This window comes from Trichosurus vulpecula, chromosome 1 (assembly GCF_011100635.1).
Source record: "Trichosurus vulpecula isolate mTriVul1 chromosome 1, mTriVul1.pri, whole genome shotgun sequence".
NCBI classification, from domain to species: domain Eukaryota; kingdom Metazoa; phylum Chordata; class Mammalia; order Diprotodontia; family Phalangeridae; genus Trichosurus; species Trichosurus vulpecula.
Window position 1 is genome coordinate 440,524,296 of NC_050573.1, and position 21,592 is coordinate 440,545,887.

General features: G+C 38.9%; 1 protein-coding gene across 1 annotated transcript in view; it reads right to left on the reverse strand.

Annotated features, from left to right (window-relative positions):
- The window catches only part of IQGAP2 (IQ motif containing GTPase activating protein 2), a 288,287-nt gene that overhangs the window by 217,902 nt on the left and 48,793 nt on the right, over positions 1–21,592 (reverse strand). Inside the window, exon 2 of the mRNA XM_036747108.1 lies at positions 12,858–12,957. Within this exon, the coding sequence (XP_036603003.1) occupies positions 12,858–12,957 (100 nt within the window). The remainder of the gene's footprint in view (positions 1–12,857; positions 12,958–21,592) is intronic.

Below are 21,592 nucleotides of genomic sequence, written 5' to 3' on the forward strand. Positions count from 1 at the left end.
AGGGAAATTGAACTGATGCATCAATTCATATTTCTCCTCATTTTATCAGCACTTGGGTTCTCCAAAACTCTATTCCCCTACCACACACACACACCCCACTTCTCATACAGGGGCTTAAGTCAGAGTTTCATGCATTTTCTATTTCGGTAAGAGGGTACTCAACAAGCCCTCCATTAAGCAGATATGTATAGGATGCCAGCTCTAGAGATGGAAGGAACCTCAAAGACCATCAAACCCAATCTCATCATTTTACACAGAAGAGGATGGAGATCCAAGAGGATATTGCTTAAGGCCACAGAGGTAATAACCATTAGAGGCAGAGTCTGAACCCAGGTTTTCTGACTCCTGAGTAGTGCTCTTTTCACTGCCCCACACTGAGAGGATGCCCCTAACCAGAAAGGTATATAAGGTTTAGTTTTGTTTTGTTCCTTCCTCCCCTTAGATGCAATCCAGGGATAGAATCAGCGTAAGAAAAAGTTTCTAAGAAAGATGCTAAGAGGGAGAACTGGGGGGAGGGCAAGAGGGAAGAAAAAAAGAAGGAAAAAAAAAGAAATTTACATGATAACTTTATTATATATTTAAAAGAAATAGCAAGTTGTATATAATAGATTTGCAGTTGGAAATGTGATGGAAATGCTCGTTTTATTCCATAAACTAAAAAGAAGATTTTTTTAAAATTCCTAAAGGGCAAACTGAAAGAAATCAGGGAAACAGATTCAAGAACAAACTAAACCAATGATAAGACAATATCATCATGCAGAAAGGAGTTATCACAGGGAAAAGAATATACTCATACAACCATAAAACAAAGGACTAACCCTAACCCAAGGACATTTATCAAAAACAGAAGGCCCACCTATCATTATTCTGGAGTGCCTGGAATCAATGTACATAGGCAGAATTGTGTTATAAACACACACCTTGAGTAATCAGCAGCAGCTGTGGGGAACATAGCACCTTGCTCCTCAGGCCTTGTTACTGGCAGAGCTCAATTTAAAGAAGTTCACAGTGGATAGGGGAAGACTATCCTTTTTAACATCTGTTCTTCACATAAACTCAATTTGTACAATAGCTGCCAAGAAACACTAATTATCCTCACGCCCCCCCCCCCAAAAAAAAAGCCTCAACAAAGTGATGCTTTGCCTAGACCAGGGGTGGGGAACCTATGGTCTCAAGGCTATGTGTGGCCCTCTAGGTCCTCAAGTGTGGCCCTTTGAATCCAAACTTCACAGAATAAATCCCCTTAATAAAATGCTTTATTCTGTAAAACTTAGACTCAGTCAAAAGGCCCTACCCAAGGACCTGGAAGGCCATAGGTTCCCTACCCCTGGCCTAAACCTTTAGTCATTTTTCTTCCAAGCAGGTCTCTTACTAGATATCTTTACTGGATACCAAAGGGAGCTTGCTTCTAATACACTCCTTTCACCCCTCAAAAACAGCATCTGTACTAGCTGTGTGACCCTGGGCAAGTCATTTAACCCCAATTGCCTCACAAACAAACAAATAAAAAACAGCATCCCCCTTTTTGTTGGCTATACCTATGGCAACTCTCCTGCTCAATCCTGTCTACTTCCTTCAACAGTCCCTTTACCCTGTACAATCCCAAAGTGGACTGACTACCCATCTATGTTCAGTTGTGTCCAATTCTTCATGACCTCATTTGGGGTTTTCTTGGCAAAGATACTGGAGTGGTTCACCATTTCCTTCTCCAGCTCATTTTATAGATGAGGAAACTGAGGCAAACAGGGTGAAGTGACTTGCCCAGGGTCACACAGCTAGGAAGTGTCTGAAACTAGATCTGAACTCAGGAAGATGAATCTTCCTGACTCCAGGCCTGGCACTCTATCCACTGTGCCGCCTAGCTGCCCCACAGATCACCCATCTACAAAGTGCCTTCACTAATAAAATTCTATAAGTCTAATAATGATCCTGCCTAGAATTTTGCCATGGGCTGAGCATTCAGCACTTTATGTTACAGGGATAAAAACAGAAGATCGTTCTGTCTTTGTGCTTATCCCCCATTTGCAGCAGAGCTTCAAACACAAGCTCAAAGCTCAATAGCTGTTGGGGGGGGGCGGGGCACAGCAGTTTTCCTAACCCGGACCTGAACTAATATAATCAGGAGCCCAATCTTGTTGCTCTCTAGATTCCACCATCTCCTTCAACTTCCTGTCACTTACCTCTTTCACACTTCTGCACCATGTTGTTGGATCTGTTGTCTTCTATCTCTCATCCAAATCTTGGCTACCCTTCTGTCTTCTACCCAGCCACCGCACACATCTGGTATCAAACCGCCCCACATATATTTTACTGCAGGGGTTCTTAACAAAGGGTCTGTGGATAGTTTTCAGGGGGCCTGTGACTTCAGTTTTTTAAAAAATATATTTTTGTAACTACATTTCAAAATAACTGGTTCCTTTTGTAATCCTAAGTATTTTATTTCATGCATGTAAAAATATTCTTAGAAAGGGTCCACAGAGTTCACCAAAGGTCACCAAAGTGACACAAAAATGGCTAAGAAGCCTTAAGGAGTGACAAAGGAGAAGTCAGCTCTCCTATTTTGTGTTCCATAATGTTAACAGGGTTAATGCAATCACATGTAATCACAAATGTCTGTACCTCTTCCTAAACACATATATTTTCTGTTGAAAGGAAGCAAGGTTCATCCGGGTGACCTCTACACAAGATGGGTCAGAATAAAACACTACCTTACATTTAGTTAACATTTTATACTTTTCAAAGTACTTTCATACAGTCTTATTTAATGAGTACCCTATTATTCTGTCAGCCCCTGGATTTTTTTTAAGCCTGGATTTTAAGTACATCAGACCCAAAATGCAAGATCTTCTACAGATTCCAAAGGAAGTATGTCTAATGGGAGGACAGAGTAAAAACCCTAGTCTGCCCACATTTCCAGGTGTCTGAACTGCTGATGCTCAAAAGAAAAACCTTTTCTGGTCTTCCACTGCCATTGTCCACCCCTTCCCATGTGAGCTATCAGGAACAACATGGCATTCCACTTCTAAAAGTGTACATAGGGCAACTAGAAACTTTCCCACTCTTTTGGGGTAAAGTCTTCACCAGCACCATGGCAACTCTTCAAGGCAGTATGTGGCCTTGGCCCAGTGTACACATTTTCCTGCTCACTCATACCCTGTAATGAAACCCCCACCCCTTTTGCTCAGTGGGAATTTTGTCCATCACTCCCACTGAATATAAAAAAGTATCTCTGATATTCTAAAACGGTCCCCTCTCACTAAACATCTTTAAATAAACATCAGATTGCCACTTGTCAAAGAACTTTTTAAAAACAGATTTTTTTTTCCAGATACAAGTTGGACTAAGTGGATTCAGAGGACTCTTCTGAAAGATTATGTGATCCTGAAAGCGCCTTGCCTTCATTAAACTAAGAGGAAACAGCATTTTTCCACTTCTCAGTCCAATTTGGGGGATTAGTATAAAGCCAGGGGAGGTAATATCAGTGAAACTAGACCAGCTCCAGAACCCTGGAATAAAACCCACTAGGGCTGAACAGATATGAGTATAGGAACTCAGCAGCCTTGTTAATAAGGCTATCCCTTATGCCTCCATTCTCCTGAACACTCTAGTGACCACATTGCACCCTCTGCCAGAGACAGCACTGAGGCAGGAAAAGCTATGCACTAGAGTGGAGTTTTAAAATCCAGGTTAAGTTTAAGTGGGAATGATTATAACGGTGAATGACCAGAATTCCTCGATTCTCATTCTACTACTTAACATGAAAAATCCAAGTTTCATCGGTATGATTTCTATAAAAAATAAAAGGCCTATGAGTTGCTAAACTCAGCTTTCATCATAAGCGAATTTAAATTTGGGGGGGGGAGGGGGTGTCTTTATATCCTCAGTGAGTAGCCCAATGCCTAACACACAGCAGGCACTTAAGTAAGTGTTTGTTAGTTGCTCGATTTCCTATCCAAAGTTTTCTGCTGATCAGTGCTTTTACTGAAGGCACTTAGTAAGGCAGAAAATGGGCATGCAGGGACAAAAACTGATGGTGGCAGGAGGCAGACTACTCCACAGGCCTGGACGGGGTTCTATCGCTTTTTTAGCTATTAGACCTTAGGTAAATCACATGCCCTCTAAGCACCTCGGTTTCTTGTTTAAAATGCGGGTGGGAGAGAGGGGAAACCTGCCTTTTCTACACCATAAAGTTGTGATGAGGGAGAAATTAGACAGCAACGTAAGGGAAAGCACTTGGAACACTCTGAATGGCTACACAAATGCAACTTGTTATAAGAACTTGCTCAGTGGCTGCTCTCTGAAAGCATTTCCCCAGTGAATCCCCCTTCTGGTTTTTCTGCCACTTGAATAATACATTGATATGAGCTTTATGTATCACAGCGTGAAGCAGCATCTGGTGCAGAGGTTCATACAGGAAGGAAGAGACTTCAAAAGATAAGAGTGGCCAAATCACCCTAGAGTTTCAACGGAAAAGCAAAGCATTCTTTCACACTAGTCATAATAATGGCAGAACCAAACAGCAAGTGATGAATAGAATGCAAAACCAAGGGCTGACCAAATAATAAGATTATTCCTGATCAGAAGAAAATTTCCCTCTCAGAGAAGCCTCTTCTTTAGAAAAGCTAAAATAGGCTAAACAATTTTTTAATCATTTTTTTTTCCAGAAGGAACCTAATAGTAAATTACTTCTTATTTAAAAAAAAAAACTCCCTTCAGAGTATACAAGTTTCGCACTGGCATCAGTGAAAGGGTGACTTAGGAATATGCAGAAGATGACTGAATGCCATGGCTAAAGCATAAAGGAAGCATAAAGACACAGAAGACAGTTTACCCATAAAGACCCTGGAAACCAAGAATTCCATTTCAATTTACTAGGAAGATAAGGCCAAAATGCATACTTGAATTCAAACATATGTTCAGCCTGGAAAATATCAAGATTATCCTTTCCCTCTTCTCCCTCCTTTTCCCCCTCCCTCTCCCCCACCATTTGGCTTTAAAGAGCACAAGGAAAAATGGAAACTTCTAGATCAAATATCAGTTGTAGAATCTTTTACTGGTTACATTCATTTTCTTCAATAAGTTGAAAGTGAAAAAAAAAAAGTTGAAAGTGGATAATAAGCCATACTCAAAGGAGGTGTGCTTGGATCAACCTGCATACACCTGACTGGTGAGTGCACCTGCTTTCCACACACCCAAAGCTTGTGCACACAGGTTGACAGAATGTTCTGTGCTTGCTGCAAAGAAAACAAACAGCAAGGAAGGCTTCAGGCCACAGCAGGTGGGTAAAAGAATCTCCCAACTATGTGAGCATCACCCCAGGCTCAGCTGAGAGAAGCTACGGAACTTCCAGCCTCTGACTCAAACAAGAGATGACTGGATCTGTTTGGCAATCTTTGACCTCTCACTGTCCTTAGCTCCCCACATCTAGCCAAAAGCCACTGAGTTGTCCTTCACAAAACTAGTTTATATCTATTTCTCCTGCTCCACCCTCACAGCAGAATCCTTGGTCTTCTCCCAATTGGATCGTAGCAACTACCTCCCTGCTGCTAATACCACTCCCTCAAAGTCAAAACCTATTTTCCTAATCTGTCAATGTCATTTTTCCCTTTTTAATATCCTGTGGTGAATTTTCTTTAAGTAAATTTACTGTATGCTTAGCCAACCTGGACTTAACTTACTCTAAACTCCTCCAGATACTTCTTTTCTCTTTATTCCTTAGCTTGGCATTTGAAGCCCTCTATCATTTGGTCCCAACCTATTGGATTCATCCCATCTAACCTCAGTGGACACAATCAGAACTGATAAGTAGAAGTGACAGGGGCATATTTTGGCACAGGAGGAGAGAATTCCTAATAATTAGACCTATCCAAAAATAGAACGCACTTTCTTGAGAGGTTATTTTCTCATTATGGAACTCATGAAGCAGAGGCTCGCTGAATACTTTTATTTTAAATGACTGTCAGGTAGGAGTTGGCTTAGGTGAATTGTAAAGCTCCTCCTGACCCTAAGATTTATCTCCTCTCATCCACCACCTTATATCCTTTCCTTCTGCAAAACAGAACAACACTGTGCAAATATACCTCTTGATTTCCTTCCTATGCCTTTGCCTCTTCCATCTGGAATAGACTCACCACCACCACCACCACCACCACCACCACCACCACCACCACCACCACCACCCTAGTTTTATCTACCCCCACCAGCTGCTAAAGTCTTCTCCATCTGGTCTGTATGTGTCTTGTACATACTTACATATGAAAGAGAATCTCTCCTACTATGATGTAAGCTCCTTGAGGACAAGAAGAATTTTGCCTGTCTTTGCATCCCCAGCATTTAGCTCAGTTTCGGGCAAATGGTAAGCACCACAAAGACAAGAGAATAGTTAGTGAGACTTAGAAAAGTTACTTTCCTAAGGTCATTTCAGGTTACTTATCATAGAATTGTAGTTCTGGATGAAAAATTATTTCTTAAGTGTTTAACACTTTATTGTATATTATACCTGAGAGGCAGTCTGTTGTGGAGAAAGAGTGTTGGACTTGTAATCAGCAGAAACCTATGCACAAACCCCATCTCCAGTTGTTACTGGCTATGGGAAGTCTTTGGCCCTCAAAGTGTCTTACAAACATACTTGCCCATATGAGAGTGACTTAATCTCTTTGAACCTCAGTTTCCTCACCTGTGAAATGGATTGCTATAGCAAAATTTTCATAACAGCACTGTTTGTGGTAGCAAAGGATGGCAAACCAAGTGGATCCCATCAGTTGGAAAATGGCTGTTAAAAAAAACTGATTTTAGAAAGTAATTCCTTTTTTTACAATAAGAAATTATGAATATGAGAAATTCAGGATCACGTGGAAAGATCTATATAAGTTTATACGTGGGGAAATAAGAAGAAAGAAAGAAATATGCCTAACAACTGGAGAAATGCAAAGGAAGAGACTCTCTTTTCAAAGAAGAACCAGAGAACAGACTATGATATAACTCCCTCCTATAAGGTGGAGAGGTGAGGGGCTTCTAGGACAGAAGGGTGACCACATATCAGATGCAGTCACTGTATCATGTAACTTTGCTTATTCCTCTTTGTCACTCAAGAAGACTCAGTCTGGAGGGGAAGACAAGAGCTTCTCTATAGAAATGACTGTAATGTAATGACAAAATCCACCAACAAAACATATTTAAAATAAAACAAGCTGGGTATGGCACTGGTAAAGACATCTACCTCACCAGATTGCTACAAAGATGAAATGAGATCGGGTATGGAGGGTGCTTTGAAAACCTTGAAATGTCAGCTATTCTGATGGCTACTATCAGGAGGCTAAAAGTATCTAGGTATGCAAGTATTGACATGGTTTCCAGGCTGATATCAAGGTTTCCCACAAAATATTTCCTCAAAGGCAAGAGAATTCTCCCTCCCCAACTCCCTAAGTAATTGTACTGAACAATCCAGTGTTAAGCAACCTTCTAAGTTCATGGGCTTGCTTAGAATCCAATTATTCTGAATGTCTGAAACTTTCTTTTTCTCCAGCTCGGCTGATTCATTTCCAGTGAAAGCTGGAGTTTGAGAAAGGGTCTGATCAATGAGGTGTCCTTTCCGTATCTGGGTTGTAAGCACCGGCACAAAGGGGATCACACAAGGGTTTTGTATTTTTCCAGGGCACAAACAAAACACTGCTCCAGACTCACTAATATGGAGAAATGCTTGGCTCGGGTACAAGAGTCCTTTGAAGAAGATATTTCTAAACTGCTTTTATTTCTACGAACAATTCCAACACTAAGGGTAGGGGTTCTTTTTGTTGTTTTTAGGAGGAAAAGAGGACAGAGAAAGGAAGCACAGCAAGAGAAGAAGGTTTGTGTTTTCCCTTTCCTTAAAAATTGAGTAAAAGATCATGTTACAGGAACTCCTCTCTGGAGACATAATCGCAGCTCCATTCATAACTACTTGCTCAACTGTGATTTGCAAAATCCCTTTGCAATCCTTGCCAAGATTCCCTCTCCTGTTCTCTGAACTTCCCATCCACAATTTGCTTTAATTCCACAGCACAGTTTCTCAAAAGAAAAACCTCTACTTTTAAAATTTTTTCCCATGTTGTCCTAAAGAACTAAGGAATATCAGTTCTTAAAATAAAAGCAATTTTACTCTTTCAATTTTTTTGGTACAGAATATCTTGCATTTGACAATGGCATTAGTCTTTTTTGGGAAAAAATAACTTCTTTGTTCTAAGAGCACAGGTCTGCTACATTAAAAGGTTGGTGGGGTTTTGTTTTGTTTGTTTTGGGCAATAGAAAGAACTTTTCAAAAACACAAGCATGACCAACTTGTCTGCCAAGTCCCATTTCAGCAAAGCAGCACTGTCGAGGAGTTTCCTGAGGAGAAAAGTCAGAAGTCTCCTTCTTTGGTGTCATTAAAGGCTTTCTTTGGGGTTGAGGGAGAATGCAGAAATAAAGGGCAAGCTTAGAATACATTTCTGAACAGAAGGATCTGGCTAAAGCTTTAGGATAAATGGCCCTCCACCTAAGTACTGCTCACATGCCTCACATAGAGATGACCTGGGGTTCTTAAAACACAACAGTACGAAGCACAGAAGTCTGGCAGGTTCTCCTCATCTATAAAGGCATTCAATAAGGCCTGGTAATAGTATGTTTGCTGGCCAACAACTGGCCTAGGACATTCAGAGAGGTTCAAACAACATCAGAAAGTTCATCACCAGAAGTTTCTGGCTGCAGAAACTCATTTTTGGCAATCTCTTTAATTGTGGAAAGGTTGCAATCTGCATCAGCACTCCTCTCATTTGTCCTGAAATTACCCTTTTTCTGTTTTATGGTTATCATATTCTGAGATTTAATATCATTTAAATTAAAATCAACACCAAAATTAAATAAAATCGAAACAACATTATTTGTTAAGTAAAATCAACATTCACAATAACCATATTTTTAAAACTTTGATCATAATTATTGATCACATCATCTTAGCCATATATCTTTCTTCTGACTGGAATTTTCATCATGTCCTATAGAAACAACTCCCAATGACCCAGCATCATTTCAGCTGCCTTTCTCTAAATATCAAAGAACGCTGTGACTTTGTAAGAAATTAAATGGAAACACTTTCACACACTCTGACTATACATAATTCTCACTGGGTCACAGAGTAGAAGCCACAACCCCACTACTCTCCTCACCCTTCATCTAGAATCTTGCCTCATCTAAAATTTGTTTGTTGGTGCTCTTCCATGATTTTCTTCCCCTCTAAATGCCAAAATCTAAGTCACATTCTATTTTCTACTTGTCCTCTTCTTAGAATAAAACTGACGTGCAAAAAAGAATAAAAATTTTAAAACAAAACTAAAAACCCGCAGGCACTTTAAAAGCACCATTTACAAAAAGCAATCTTCATGGTAATCACAGCAGCCTTATCTATTAATAAATATACTTTAAAAATCCCACATGTAACTGCTAAATGAAAACTGCAATAATAAGATTTTGAATATATTTTGGGTAAATGCTAAACTTATGGAGTATAATTAAAATGGTATCATTTACATCACAATATTAGTGTATTTCAAAATAAATTTTGAATGGAAGGAAAAAATTCTCTCACCTCTTCCACACTTTCTACTGAAACACAAAAAACAAGCTTTTAATAAGTCCTCTTATCTAACTTTTAAGACAACAATTGCCTCCCTAGTATAAAGGACATTTTGAAAAAAAGAGTTTCATGAACATGAACTGACAATCAAGATGAATAGTCCAAGTGAAAGTCTCTTAGAAATGTTAAAAATGTTAAAAATGCTCCTTAGGAGAGTAATTAGAGTTTTATTAAAATCTTCTTTTCAGTACCCTCGAACAAAGTTAACAGATGAAACCTTGAGGCAGAAAGATGTGTACCAACTAAGCATGGGGCTGTGCATATACTTCTACAAACCCTTTGATAAAAACCCTCATTAATCCAGCTTTCCAGATAGCAGTTTATCATTGTGACCAGCAAGTGGTAACGTGAGCCCAGAGTACTTGCTGTTTTATTACCTCCACAGAAGAAAAGGTCAGAAAATATTTGGTCCTCTTCTGCAAAACTGTACTTTGCACAGTACAAATCACAGTAAGTAAATGGCTACTTAACCCCATATACTAATTTACCACACAAATACCAGGTGAAAATCAAAGTTCTCCTGGCTTCTCTTGGTAAAAGGTACTAAGTACACACACCCTGATAGTCACCACTTTCTCTTTGGACAACCAGCATCTAATTATATTAGAAGTCTAAATAAATCACATTTACTCTAAGAAATGTCTACACACTTAGCAGCCACAGATACACAAGTTTAGAAGGAATTGTGAATAATGAACTAGTCTCCCTATAGGTAGGTAGTCAATTCCTAGTATTATGCCAGAAGGTAGCATATGGGACTATTTTTCATGGTTCCGTAGTTTATCTAGTTTACTTATTTATTATTCACTCATTTATCCATTCACTTGTTTATATTTGTTGGTTGGTGGGAGGGGATTGGAGAGAGGCAATTTTGGAGAAATTGAGGAAGAACATAAAAATGCTTTGCTGTTGCTTTCGTACTGCTCCTTTCTGCCTACCATCATTAGGTTGGTAATTTAGCAGCAATACAGACAAGATAGAGAAGACCTCTAACAATGACAAGAAGGGCGGAGCCTGAAGATAGCTTAAGTGAATGATGAGTAACCATGGGAGCAGCCCTGGCCTCCAAAGGAATTCTACCAATCTTTATGGGGCCTACTCATATTTTAAAAGAATATGGGTTCTGCTTCCCAAAGACTAGTGCACTTGAAAAATGCCCCAGTCTCCTTATCTTAGCATAAAATCTTTATATCACCTAATTCCTTGGGATTATCTAGAAACTGGATGGAAGTGTGTGGTATGGATGGAGCAGTTATGGGTGCAGCTTCATTTCCACTAGCCAGACATGGAGGAGAGGGAGATTCTAGTCTTAATCTGGGGTCCATGAACTTGTTCTTTTTAATATTTTGCTAACTATATTTCAATATGTTTGGTTTTGGCAAGGTACAGTAGCACACACTTGGAATTCTTACTCTTCTGGGAGGCTGAGGCTTGTGGATAGATTGAGTGTGGGATTTCTGAGCTATATTTTAGGGCTAAAGCCAATTGGGTGACCACACTAAGTACTGAAATAATGTAGTGAACCCTAAGGAGTGGGAAGCTACCAGACTACCTAAGAAAGGACAAATTGAACAAGACTGGAAATAGGCAGGTCAAAGTTTCTATGCTGACCAGCAACAGAGTTTGGTCCACTGGTGGCTACTGCACTTCCAATCTGGGAGAGATAGAGAGACCCCAATCTATGATGGGACATGACATAATATAACCCCAACTCAACCATGACACAAACACAAATATAACACAACATATGTCATTTCCTTTGTAATTCCATATATTTTGTATATTTTGTGTATTTTAAAATATTCTAAGAAGGGCTTTACCAGACTTTACCAGGATTTACCAGACTGCCATAGGGGTCATAGATATATAAAAGTTAAAAACAAAAACAAACCTGGCCTATTGGGCAGCAATGAAACAGAACATATACATCTTCTTCTGCTTTTCTTATAAGAGTATGTCCACAAAGATTTACATATGAATCAATAAATCCTATAGTTAGATGAACTGAAAGACTTTGTCCTTAATCTCAAATTTGACCTGCACAGGTGTTTTACAAAATATCCGAATTATTTTCCTATAGTCACAGGAGGCTACTAGATGTCCTATCCTGGGACATGGATTTGCCTGGCTTTTAACCAATATCTATATATATTTAAACTGGGGGGTGTGGGTGGGGGGAGGAAAAGGAGGGTCCACATATAAGGAAAAGCAACTCCTCTAAGTTTATTCTGATGCTTCTCCCCCACCACCAAAGAAGCTATGTTCAAGCTTGGTCCTATAGAGACCAGAGAAGCCTCTCAGTAGCAATGACACTATCTGTAGCAGTGACCCTCAGTCACAGTCACCAAGCATACCTAGGGCAGCATTTTTGTGGAATAGACCCTTTAGTTGTTTGGTGAAACCTATGGACCCCTTCTCGAAATAATTTTTTTAAAGTTTATAAAACAAAACATAGGATTACAAAGGATATCAGCCATACTTATTTGTAATTTTATTTGAAACTAGGTATCTCTATCACACCTAGGCTACAAGTATAGTGGCTATTCATGACCTTGATCCCACTGCTTGATCATAATAGAAGCTTGGTCCTGCTCTGTTAACTTCTCAATACAATATTCTTAAATGTATAAAATAAAATAAACATAAAATAAAATACATAGGATTATAAAGGAAACCAAAGGTTAGTGAAAATAAAGATGCAATTTTTTTCCATCCAAGTTCATGGGCCCCTCTAAAATCTATTCATGCACCCCAGAGGATAATTGGTGTAGAGGTTTGAAGAGGACTTATCTCTTATTCAGCCTATCCTGGGCAGATTGTACAAATATAAATGTCGTTTTACCTGCCTCCAAGCTGGGTGAAACTGAGTAACCTAATTCAAGGAGTGAGGTCACCAACCATGTCCCTCTCTGACCTTCCCACAGCATCAAACAAATATGAAAGCATTGCTAATAATGCCTGATTTGATTTATGTCTTACCTTCAAGTATGAACACACCTAAATTGTCCCAGAGAGGTGAGATTATATTCTTTATTTAAGATTTTTATAAGAGACAAGTTACAGCACCTTCAGAAACCTCCCCATGATCAACACTGAACATCTGTGGATGGATCAGCACAATTTGAAAACTCTTCTCACCACACACACACACACACACACACGCGCGCGCACACACACACACACACACACAAAATCAGCAAGAATTTACCTTTTGGCTTCCTCTAGATGGCACAGATACTCATATGCGATGTTCTGACGTCTCCTCTCATCCATTTCTTCTGCAGAAAGTCTTTCATCATCCACAATAGCTGTAAGTTGAGAAGGACATTGTATGAGATATAAATGAAATCACACTTTAGATGCAAAGCACTATTACCAGTTTGTTTTCAAAATCAGCTTTCGTTGTAGTTACTATTATTCGGATCCCAAACCCTCAAAGACTGACTACTGATGCTCTAACTAACCTTTCATAAGATTTCCATTGAAATTTTGTAGCATCATTTTGGCTTCACACAAAAAGGAAGACAAAAATTAGGTGTATTGTTGTTGAGTTGTTTTTCAGTCCTGTCTAAATCTTCACGAGCCCATGGGGTAAAATGGGGATGATAACAACACCTACCTCTCAGGGTTGTTTTAGGCAAGACTATAAGTCACAGAGAAAGTGTTGCTCTGGATTGGTAGAAGGCATTTTGGGGGTTTTCTTGGCAGAGATACTAGAGTGCTTTGCCATTTCCTTCTCCAGCTTATTTTGCAGAGGGGTAAACTGAGGCAAACAGGGTTAAGTAAATTTCCCAGGGTCACAAAACTAGTAAGTGTCTAAGGCCACATTTGAACTCAGGAAGATGAGTATTCCTAACTTCAGGCCTGGAGCTCTATACATTGTACCACCTAGCTGCCTGATGTGCCTATCACAGAAAGATGCAGCTTCATAGAAGCTTTGTCATGGAAGCTAAAGGAGGGTTCAATTAATTAACTTGTGCTACTATAATAGTGGACAGTGTTAATAATTAAGAATGGGACCTGTGATTTCAAAGATATAAGAAGTCCCAAGTAAGAAAATTCCTTCTACCAGTCCAGGTCTGCACTCTCTCAATAACTTGCAGTCTTGCCTAAAACAACCCTGAGAGGTAGGTTCAGATTTTACAGAAAAGTAAAATTTGAATTCAGTCAAAAGGCCACACTTAAGGATTTAGAAGGCCATACGTGGCCATAAGGCTGCAGGTTTCCTACCCCTGACCTAAGCTGTGTAGCTAAGCTTCAACAGCAGCATAGGATTTGGGCAATTTAAGAGTTAAGCTATTTGTTCATAAGCTGGAAAATAGGACCTCATTTCACTGATCTGCATAGTCTCCTCAGGAAATACTTAATAAATTCTGTAGAACATTAAGTAAAGATACTTTCAGATCTTTCTTTCCTTCAGTGTCTTGTTTTAATTCCCTCGAGGAGCATCTTCTCCTCAGGAAGTCAGTAAAACTCACACTTTTGGGATCAGACGTGTGCTGTGATTTGATTCAGGGAATATCTGGTAAGAAACTTCCTCAACCAGCACACTCTGCAAAGTATGGTCTTGTGGGGTTGTGTGGGGGCACTGAGAGGTGAAGGATTTACTCAGGGTTATAGACTCAGTAGCTGTCAAACTTGAACCCAATCTTCTCGACTCCAAAGACCCAAGGCTAACTCTTAATCTCCCATATGTGCCTCTTACTCTTAATCTCAAGAAATCTTTTCCCCTTCCTGATCCCCTATCTAAAAAAAAAAAATGTTAATTTTTTCCAGGCCTTGTTATCTCTGCAGTGTTCAGCAGACTGGTAGCTGAGATAGCCACCAAACATTGTTTCTACCTCACTCTTTTCAGTTCAATATAAAACCTAATAAGATACCTTCTTGTACTTGGATCACATTCAAATGTACCCCAGACCTCACTTCTACAAAGAAACAGCACCACATCATTTCTTCCTTATGCTTCCCCGCTGGGAGTGGATGTCCAGACTTGAGCAACTCAATGTACATGTGCTAGCCAATAAGGGACTACTCCCTCTACAAAGTCCTGCCTTCCTCCCCTCATCAAGCCTTTCTCCATTACAACTCTGATAGGCTTAACACAGATTTGGGGTTCTGTGGTTAGTTGGAATATTTTGCTAAAGAAGACAACAGCATTGTTCTTGGCAATTAACTTCCCTGTGTTATGTCCACTGACCTGAGCCAGCCAGCTTATAGGTGTGATTATAAGGGATGAGAGGGGAAGTGCAGGCAGAAAAATATGGAGACAGATCAAGCTAAAATCATCACTAGTAGCTAGGTGGTACAATAGATGGAATACTGGCCCTGGAGACAAGAAAGACCTGAGTTCAAATTCAGCTTTAGAAATTTACTAGCTATGTGACCCTAGGCAAGTCACTTAACCTGTCTGCCTCAGTTTCTTCAACTGTAAAATGAGGATAATAACAGCAACTACTTCTCAGGGTTGTTGTGAGAAAGAAATGAGGTAATATTTGTAAAGCACTTAACACAGTGCCTGGCACATAGTAGGTGCTTTATAAATGCTCACAAATGCTTTCGTTCCCTTCTCTTCCTCCACTACTTGGAAAAGAAACATGTTCCACTGCCCATTTTCCACTGCTCAGAACTGTTATCTCTGTAAAATGATGGGTTGTGCTAGTTCTCTCCAGTACATGCCAGCTCTAGCATTAAAAAGGTTGACTTCAACTTCTAGAGCAATGAATCATACAACCTAGTTCAACAGTCCTATAAATTTCAAAAGTCCTACAAACTACATCCAACCTGTCAGGGAATTTCTGGGGGTTCCCTATGTTATTGTTATAATGGCTCCCCTTCTCCATACCTAACACACTGCTAGTAGTAATACCGTAACTGTCTAATAACAACCATATCAACAATGAATTTATTATCTTTATCGTGTTGATGGAATATGGTGGAATCTTAGAGTTGTTTTCACTTTCATTTCTGATTCTTTTTTTCTTTTTTTTGCATTTCTGATTCTTAAGAGATTTTGCACATCATCTCATGAGATACCAGTGAGATGGATTTTACTTAAAATTTAAGAGATTTTGGAGATTTCAAGTTAGAAAGAGATGTAGGAGTAATGCAAGAAGGGCCTACAACAGCCCAAACTAAAGACTAGTAGGGATGTGAGAGAGATAGACAATAAGCATATATGTAGAAACGTCTGCCCTTTCAGTTATTTATTCTTGTTTATGCTAACTTTATCTCAGGTATGAATCTTAGGTATTATATATGGATACCAATCTCAAGTCAGACTAAGAATTGGAATAATTTTAGAAATCTTATCTTTGGGGACCATCTCCCTTTCCACCACTCCTAAGCTTCCTTCTAAATAGCTTTCTTAACATTTCCGACATTTTTTCTCATTTGAATCTTTTATTAGAATGCTTACTTCCCCACTTTTAACATTATGTTCTACTGGTTCGGTCAACTCCCAAATACGGACATTACCATCAGACACTATGAAGCTTCAAAAATCAAAAACAAAATCTAATTGCCAACTTCTCACTCAAATTTTACATTCCTACTTCTTCAGGTCACCCAAGTGAAGACCAAGCTTATACCCTAGCCATGTTCCTTCACTTGGCTGTCCTGCAAGAAGGTTGGTCCAGGATGGTAAAAGACCTTACTTATAACGTCTCCCATCCAGCTCAGTTTGAGGTAACAGAGACAGGGACACACTATTTATACATTTTGTTTTGATTTTCATTATCAAGTAAAGGTATTCAAATAAGCATACAAATCATAATAAAGATAAAACCAACGAGCAACCTTCCCACACACAAGATATTGTAAATGCTTGCAATTATCTCTTAAACTTGTGCACGCTGAGATGTGAACTTTAATGTGGTAGCACAAACACTGTGTTTTACGTGCATTTGTTGTTCAGTCCTTTTCAGCTGTGATCGATTCTTTGTGACCCCATTTGGAGTTTTCTTGGCAAAGATACTAGAGGGGTTTGCTATTTCCTTCTCCAACTCATTTTACAGATGAGGAAACTAAGGCAAACAGTGTTAAGTGACTTGACCAAGGTCACACAGCTAGTACATGTGTCAAGTGTCTGAGGCCGGATTTGAACTCAGGTCCTCCGGACACCAGGGCCGGTGCTCTACTCACTGCGCCACCTAGCTGTCCCTACCACCCATCTTTCAAGGCCCAATTTAAATAACATTTTCTCCAGGAATCTTCCTCCAATCACCCAGGCAAAAGTGAGCTCAGTGTTCTTGATGTTAACAGTAATTTCTTTTATTCAGAGGACATCAGTGTCTATCTCTCCAGAGATCACAGAATTTGACTTTTTTCTTCACAATGAATGAAATTAGAGATAGGACCAATGCTGCTTGCCAAGACAGATATTTCTTTCATACATTCCTTCTCCTCCCTTTCCCTTATTCCAATTGGTGTAGATTATAGTTTTGTAAAACCTATAATCTTTTGTTCACAACAAGAATTTTAGCTGTATAAGCAAACGATAAAGTAAGATTATATCTTTTTCTTCTGGAGGAAATTTCAACCTCAGTTGCAGCTAATTCATTCACATAGCAGAATACTGAAATATGCAAACATATTTCAATATTCCTAAATATTTATATAATAGAAACTGCATTTTAGAAGATGCTGTATTAGGCAAGACCCACTATATATCCTTCATTTCCTTGCCCAATTTTTTAATGAACTTGTCCTAAATCCAAGTCCATTCTGAATAAGTTTTGAGTTAATCAAGGCTTCCTTAAATGTGAAAGCCAAACAGGCAGATCACATGGTTTTATTATCAAGAACAGCATCCATTTTGGTGGCTCTTCATTGACTTTTTTTTTAAAGGGCTGATTGCTTTCACCTCTTGATGTTTATGAGTGTTTCTTTCTCCACTCCTGTACTTTTCTTCTTCTTCCACACCCAAAGACATAGTATTTAGAATTCTACATAAATGACATCAGAAAACTATGTTCCCTAAGAAACAAAACAAATCCTCATAGAATGTCATGTTAGTAGGATAAGCTGGGGTTGAATAATAAAGATATTTTAAAACTAAACTCATTATACAAAGATCAAATTATCAAGTCTCTTCACAGTTTTATAGGCAGTGAGTGAACTAGTCTAGAGTGAGGGTGAAATAGCAATGAAGTTTGAAGAATACAGGATTTTTAAGAATATACTTTCCCTCCCAACCAGTATTAAGAATGTACCAGCAGGTAGTATACTTACAATGTTTAATCATTTAATTTTGCCTACCATCTCACCCCTCAAAAAAGAAAGGCTATGCTGTGTTTCAAAAATAAAGTTAAATTCTCAAAATTGACTTAATTTTTTTTAAAATAGAGAATGTTCTAACTCAATATACTCTAGCCATCTATTATAGAACCAAAGTTAAGAATAATTTATTTGTAAGGAAGACAGCCTGCTCTAAGAATGACAGAGGAAAAGCAAAACTATTCATCCTATAATAACTCTTTCTTTGCTTCTTCTGTTTTCTCTTCCAAGGGGGATCGGAACAGAAAGGAAAATATAAAACTGAACAAACTTGGAGAATTTAGAGCTGAAAGAATAATGATACCTTCTGATTGGGAACATTAAAGAATATTCATATTTTTCAGAAAAACATGGTACCTTTTCAAAAACAGACCATGTGATAGGACACAGAAAATGAAAAGAAAAATTAAACATATGCAGACCATAAGAAATAGTAATTGACAAAGAAAACAAAAACAAAACATAAAGACCTAAATGAAGATTTAATAATGATATCCTGAATACTGGGTGGCTCAAAGAACAAATAACAGAAAAGAATAAATGTGAAAGAGAATGAAAATGAGACAGTATACCCAAATTTCTGGGATCTAGCTAAAAATAGTCATTAGTGAAAAAATTCTCTTTGGAAATATGGATGAGCAGAGTAGAAAAAGAGAATTATCTTTGGTCCAGTGGCTAAAGATACATAAAGAAATAGAAAGAGATTATCTACCTGCCCTTGGTGAGTTCAAATAACTGGATGCAGGCAAACTACACCATGACACTGAAAGAACAGGGAGAAAGGCATAAGAAGTAAGGGAAAGTGTTGTCACAGTGTGAAGATGGCCAGGAGACAGCAGCATGCATGTCTTGGTCAGCCTGGAAATGGTAAAGACTCACCAATCAGAAGGCCAGGGACCAGTTCAGGAGCTAGAGCATAAGAATACAAGAAAGACAGATGTGACCACCAAGCCAGTGATTTTTGAAAAATAATAGAGAAAAGAGAAGGTGCCATAGTACCAAAAAAGGACAAATGCCCCAGTTTTCAAAGTAGCGAAGAGAATGGAGTTTACATCAAGAACCTGACTTCAATTCATGACAAAATTTTAGAATGTATCCTTAGAGAAATGAAAGGAAATGATCATTAGTCATAGTACTAACTAGTACAATTTTACCAAGAACAGACCATGCCAAAGTAACTTCTCTTTGACAGGGTTAGTAAACTGGTAGTTCAAGGGAATGGTGTAAGCAAACTCTGCCAGATTTTAAGCAAAAGATTTGACTAAACACCTGGTGCACTACTCTTATGGAGAAAAATGCTGAGATATAGGCAGGACAATAATACAAATAGAAGATCCTGAAATGGCTAAAAGGGTGGACTCAAAAAGTAGTCATTACTAATGTGGAATTACATTTAACATGATTGTACATGTATAATCTATATCAGATAGCTTTCTGTCTTGGTGAGGAGAGAAGGAAGGGAGAAAAAATTAGAACTCAAAATCTTACAAAAACGAATGTTGAAAACTATCTTTACATGTAATTGGAAAAATGAAAATACTACTAAGTGAAAAAAAAAAGTAGTCATTAACAGTTTGATGGAGGTCTTCAATGAAGCATGCCAAGGTTCTACAGCTTGACTCTGCCCTATTTAATAATTTTATGAATTATTGGGATAAAGGAATAGAAGTCACACTTATCAAATCTGCCAATGACATAAACCCAGAGGGATACATAGCTAATAAGATGGATGACACAATTAGGATCTAAAAAGAACTTCACAGGATAAAATGTTGGGCTGAATCTGGGGTAACATCTAAGAGAGATAAATGGGAAGTTTTACACTTTGGTTCAAAATATCAACTTCAGGGGCAGCTAGGTGGCACAGTGAGTAGAGCACTAGCCCTGAAGTCAGGAGGTCCTGAGTTCAAATCCAGCCTCAGATACTTGACGCATGTACTAGCTGTGTGACCTTGGGCAAGTAACTTAACCCCAATTGCCCTGGGTTTGCCTGTATTGCCTCAGATACTTGACGCATGTACTAGCTGTGTGACCTTGGGCAAGTAACTTAACCCCAATTGCCCTGGGTTTATAAGAAAAAAAAATCAACTTCATAAGTACAGGATGGGAAATGAATGGATAAATATAAGTTCCTTGGGGGAGTGAGGAATAGGCTTCAATGACCTACAAGCTTAATTAACATGAGTCAACAAGATGATATGACCAAGAAAAAGTTAATGCTATTCTAGGTTGCACTAACAGATTCATATAGCCAGGAATGCAGAGACGACACTCCTGTTGTACTCTCGTCAGAACACACTGGAGTAATATGTTCAGTTCTAGACAGACTATTTTAGGAAGAACATTAATAAACTGGAGAGCATTCAGAGGATGCTAGGAAATCAACAGGAGGGAAACCAGATGGCAAAGGACCTTGAGTCCAGGATAAATGAGGACAGGGTGAAGGAAAACTAGGGGGCATGGAGGAGCAGAATTCAAGTATTTGAAGGGCTCTCACGTGGAAGAAGAATTGAGTTTGTATTGCTTGGCCCTAAGAACAGAACTGAGACAACGGGTAGAAGAAGCAAAGTGATTAATTTAAGAAGTTTTTTTCTTTTTTCCAGTTTAATAATTAGAAATAACCAATGGGATATAGTCTCCCTTGGATGGATGGGTTCCCTCTCTCTAGGTCTTCAAGTAGAGATTGGAGGACGACTTGTCAAGAATACTGTAGAAAAGGGGTGGGGAACCTGCGGCCTCAAGGTCACATGGGGCCCTCTAGGTCCTCAAGTGAGGCCCTTTGACTCAATCCAAACTTCCCAGAACAAATCTTCTTAATAAAAGGATCTGCTCTGTAAAACTTGGGGACCTAGAAGGCCACATGTGGCCTCGAGGCCACAGGTTCCCCACCCTGTTGTAGAATGATTTCCTATTCAGGTCCAGGCAAGACTAGATGTTCTTTGAAATCCATTCCAGCTATTATTCTACAAGGAAACTTTTCATCTTCATTGAGGTAATGCAGAATTTCTATAAGTAGTCTTAAAGGACTGATTTCCCCACATGTAAAGCAGGTGACACTTACAGACTATTCATCTGGTGGTTATACAGCTAGAGCAGACACAAAAAGGAACACAGGTACGCTGTAAGGACCTGAGAAAATGAAAAGAAGGCACACAGATTGTGGCAAGCCAATGCATGAAGTTATTTGATATTTGATATGCGATGGCTTAACACCAGCTTTCCAAAGTACTTCACAGCTACTAAATCTTAAGTATTAAATCTGTCACATGATCAAATACTTATCTAAAATAGCTTGAACTCAGAGTTTGTTGTTTGCAATATTACATATACATGTATATGTGTATTGCGTATGCATATGCGTGAATATGCATGCACAAATAAACATGTACATATACATAGTGTGTGTGTGCACACGCATGTGAGAGAGAGACAGAGAGAGAGAAAGAGAAAGAAAGGGAGAGAGAGAGAGCGAAAGAGGGAAGGAAAAAGGGAAGAAGATAGGAAGGGAGAGAGGGAGAGCTGACCTCAAAGCCATATTGGCTGCCTGAAACAGGGAGAGTCACTTATCCCCTAAGAGTCATCTATGTCAGTGGTGTCAAAATCAAATAGACAGTGATCCCTGCAAGCCGCATAATGACTTAGAAAAATACAAATTAACATTATCTATGT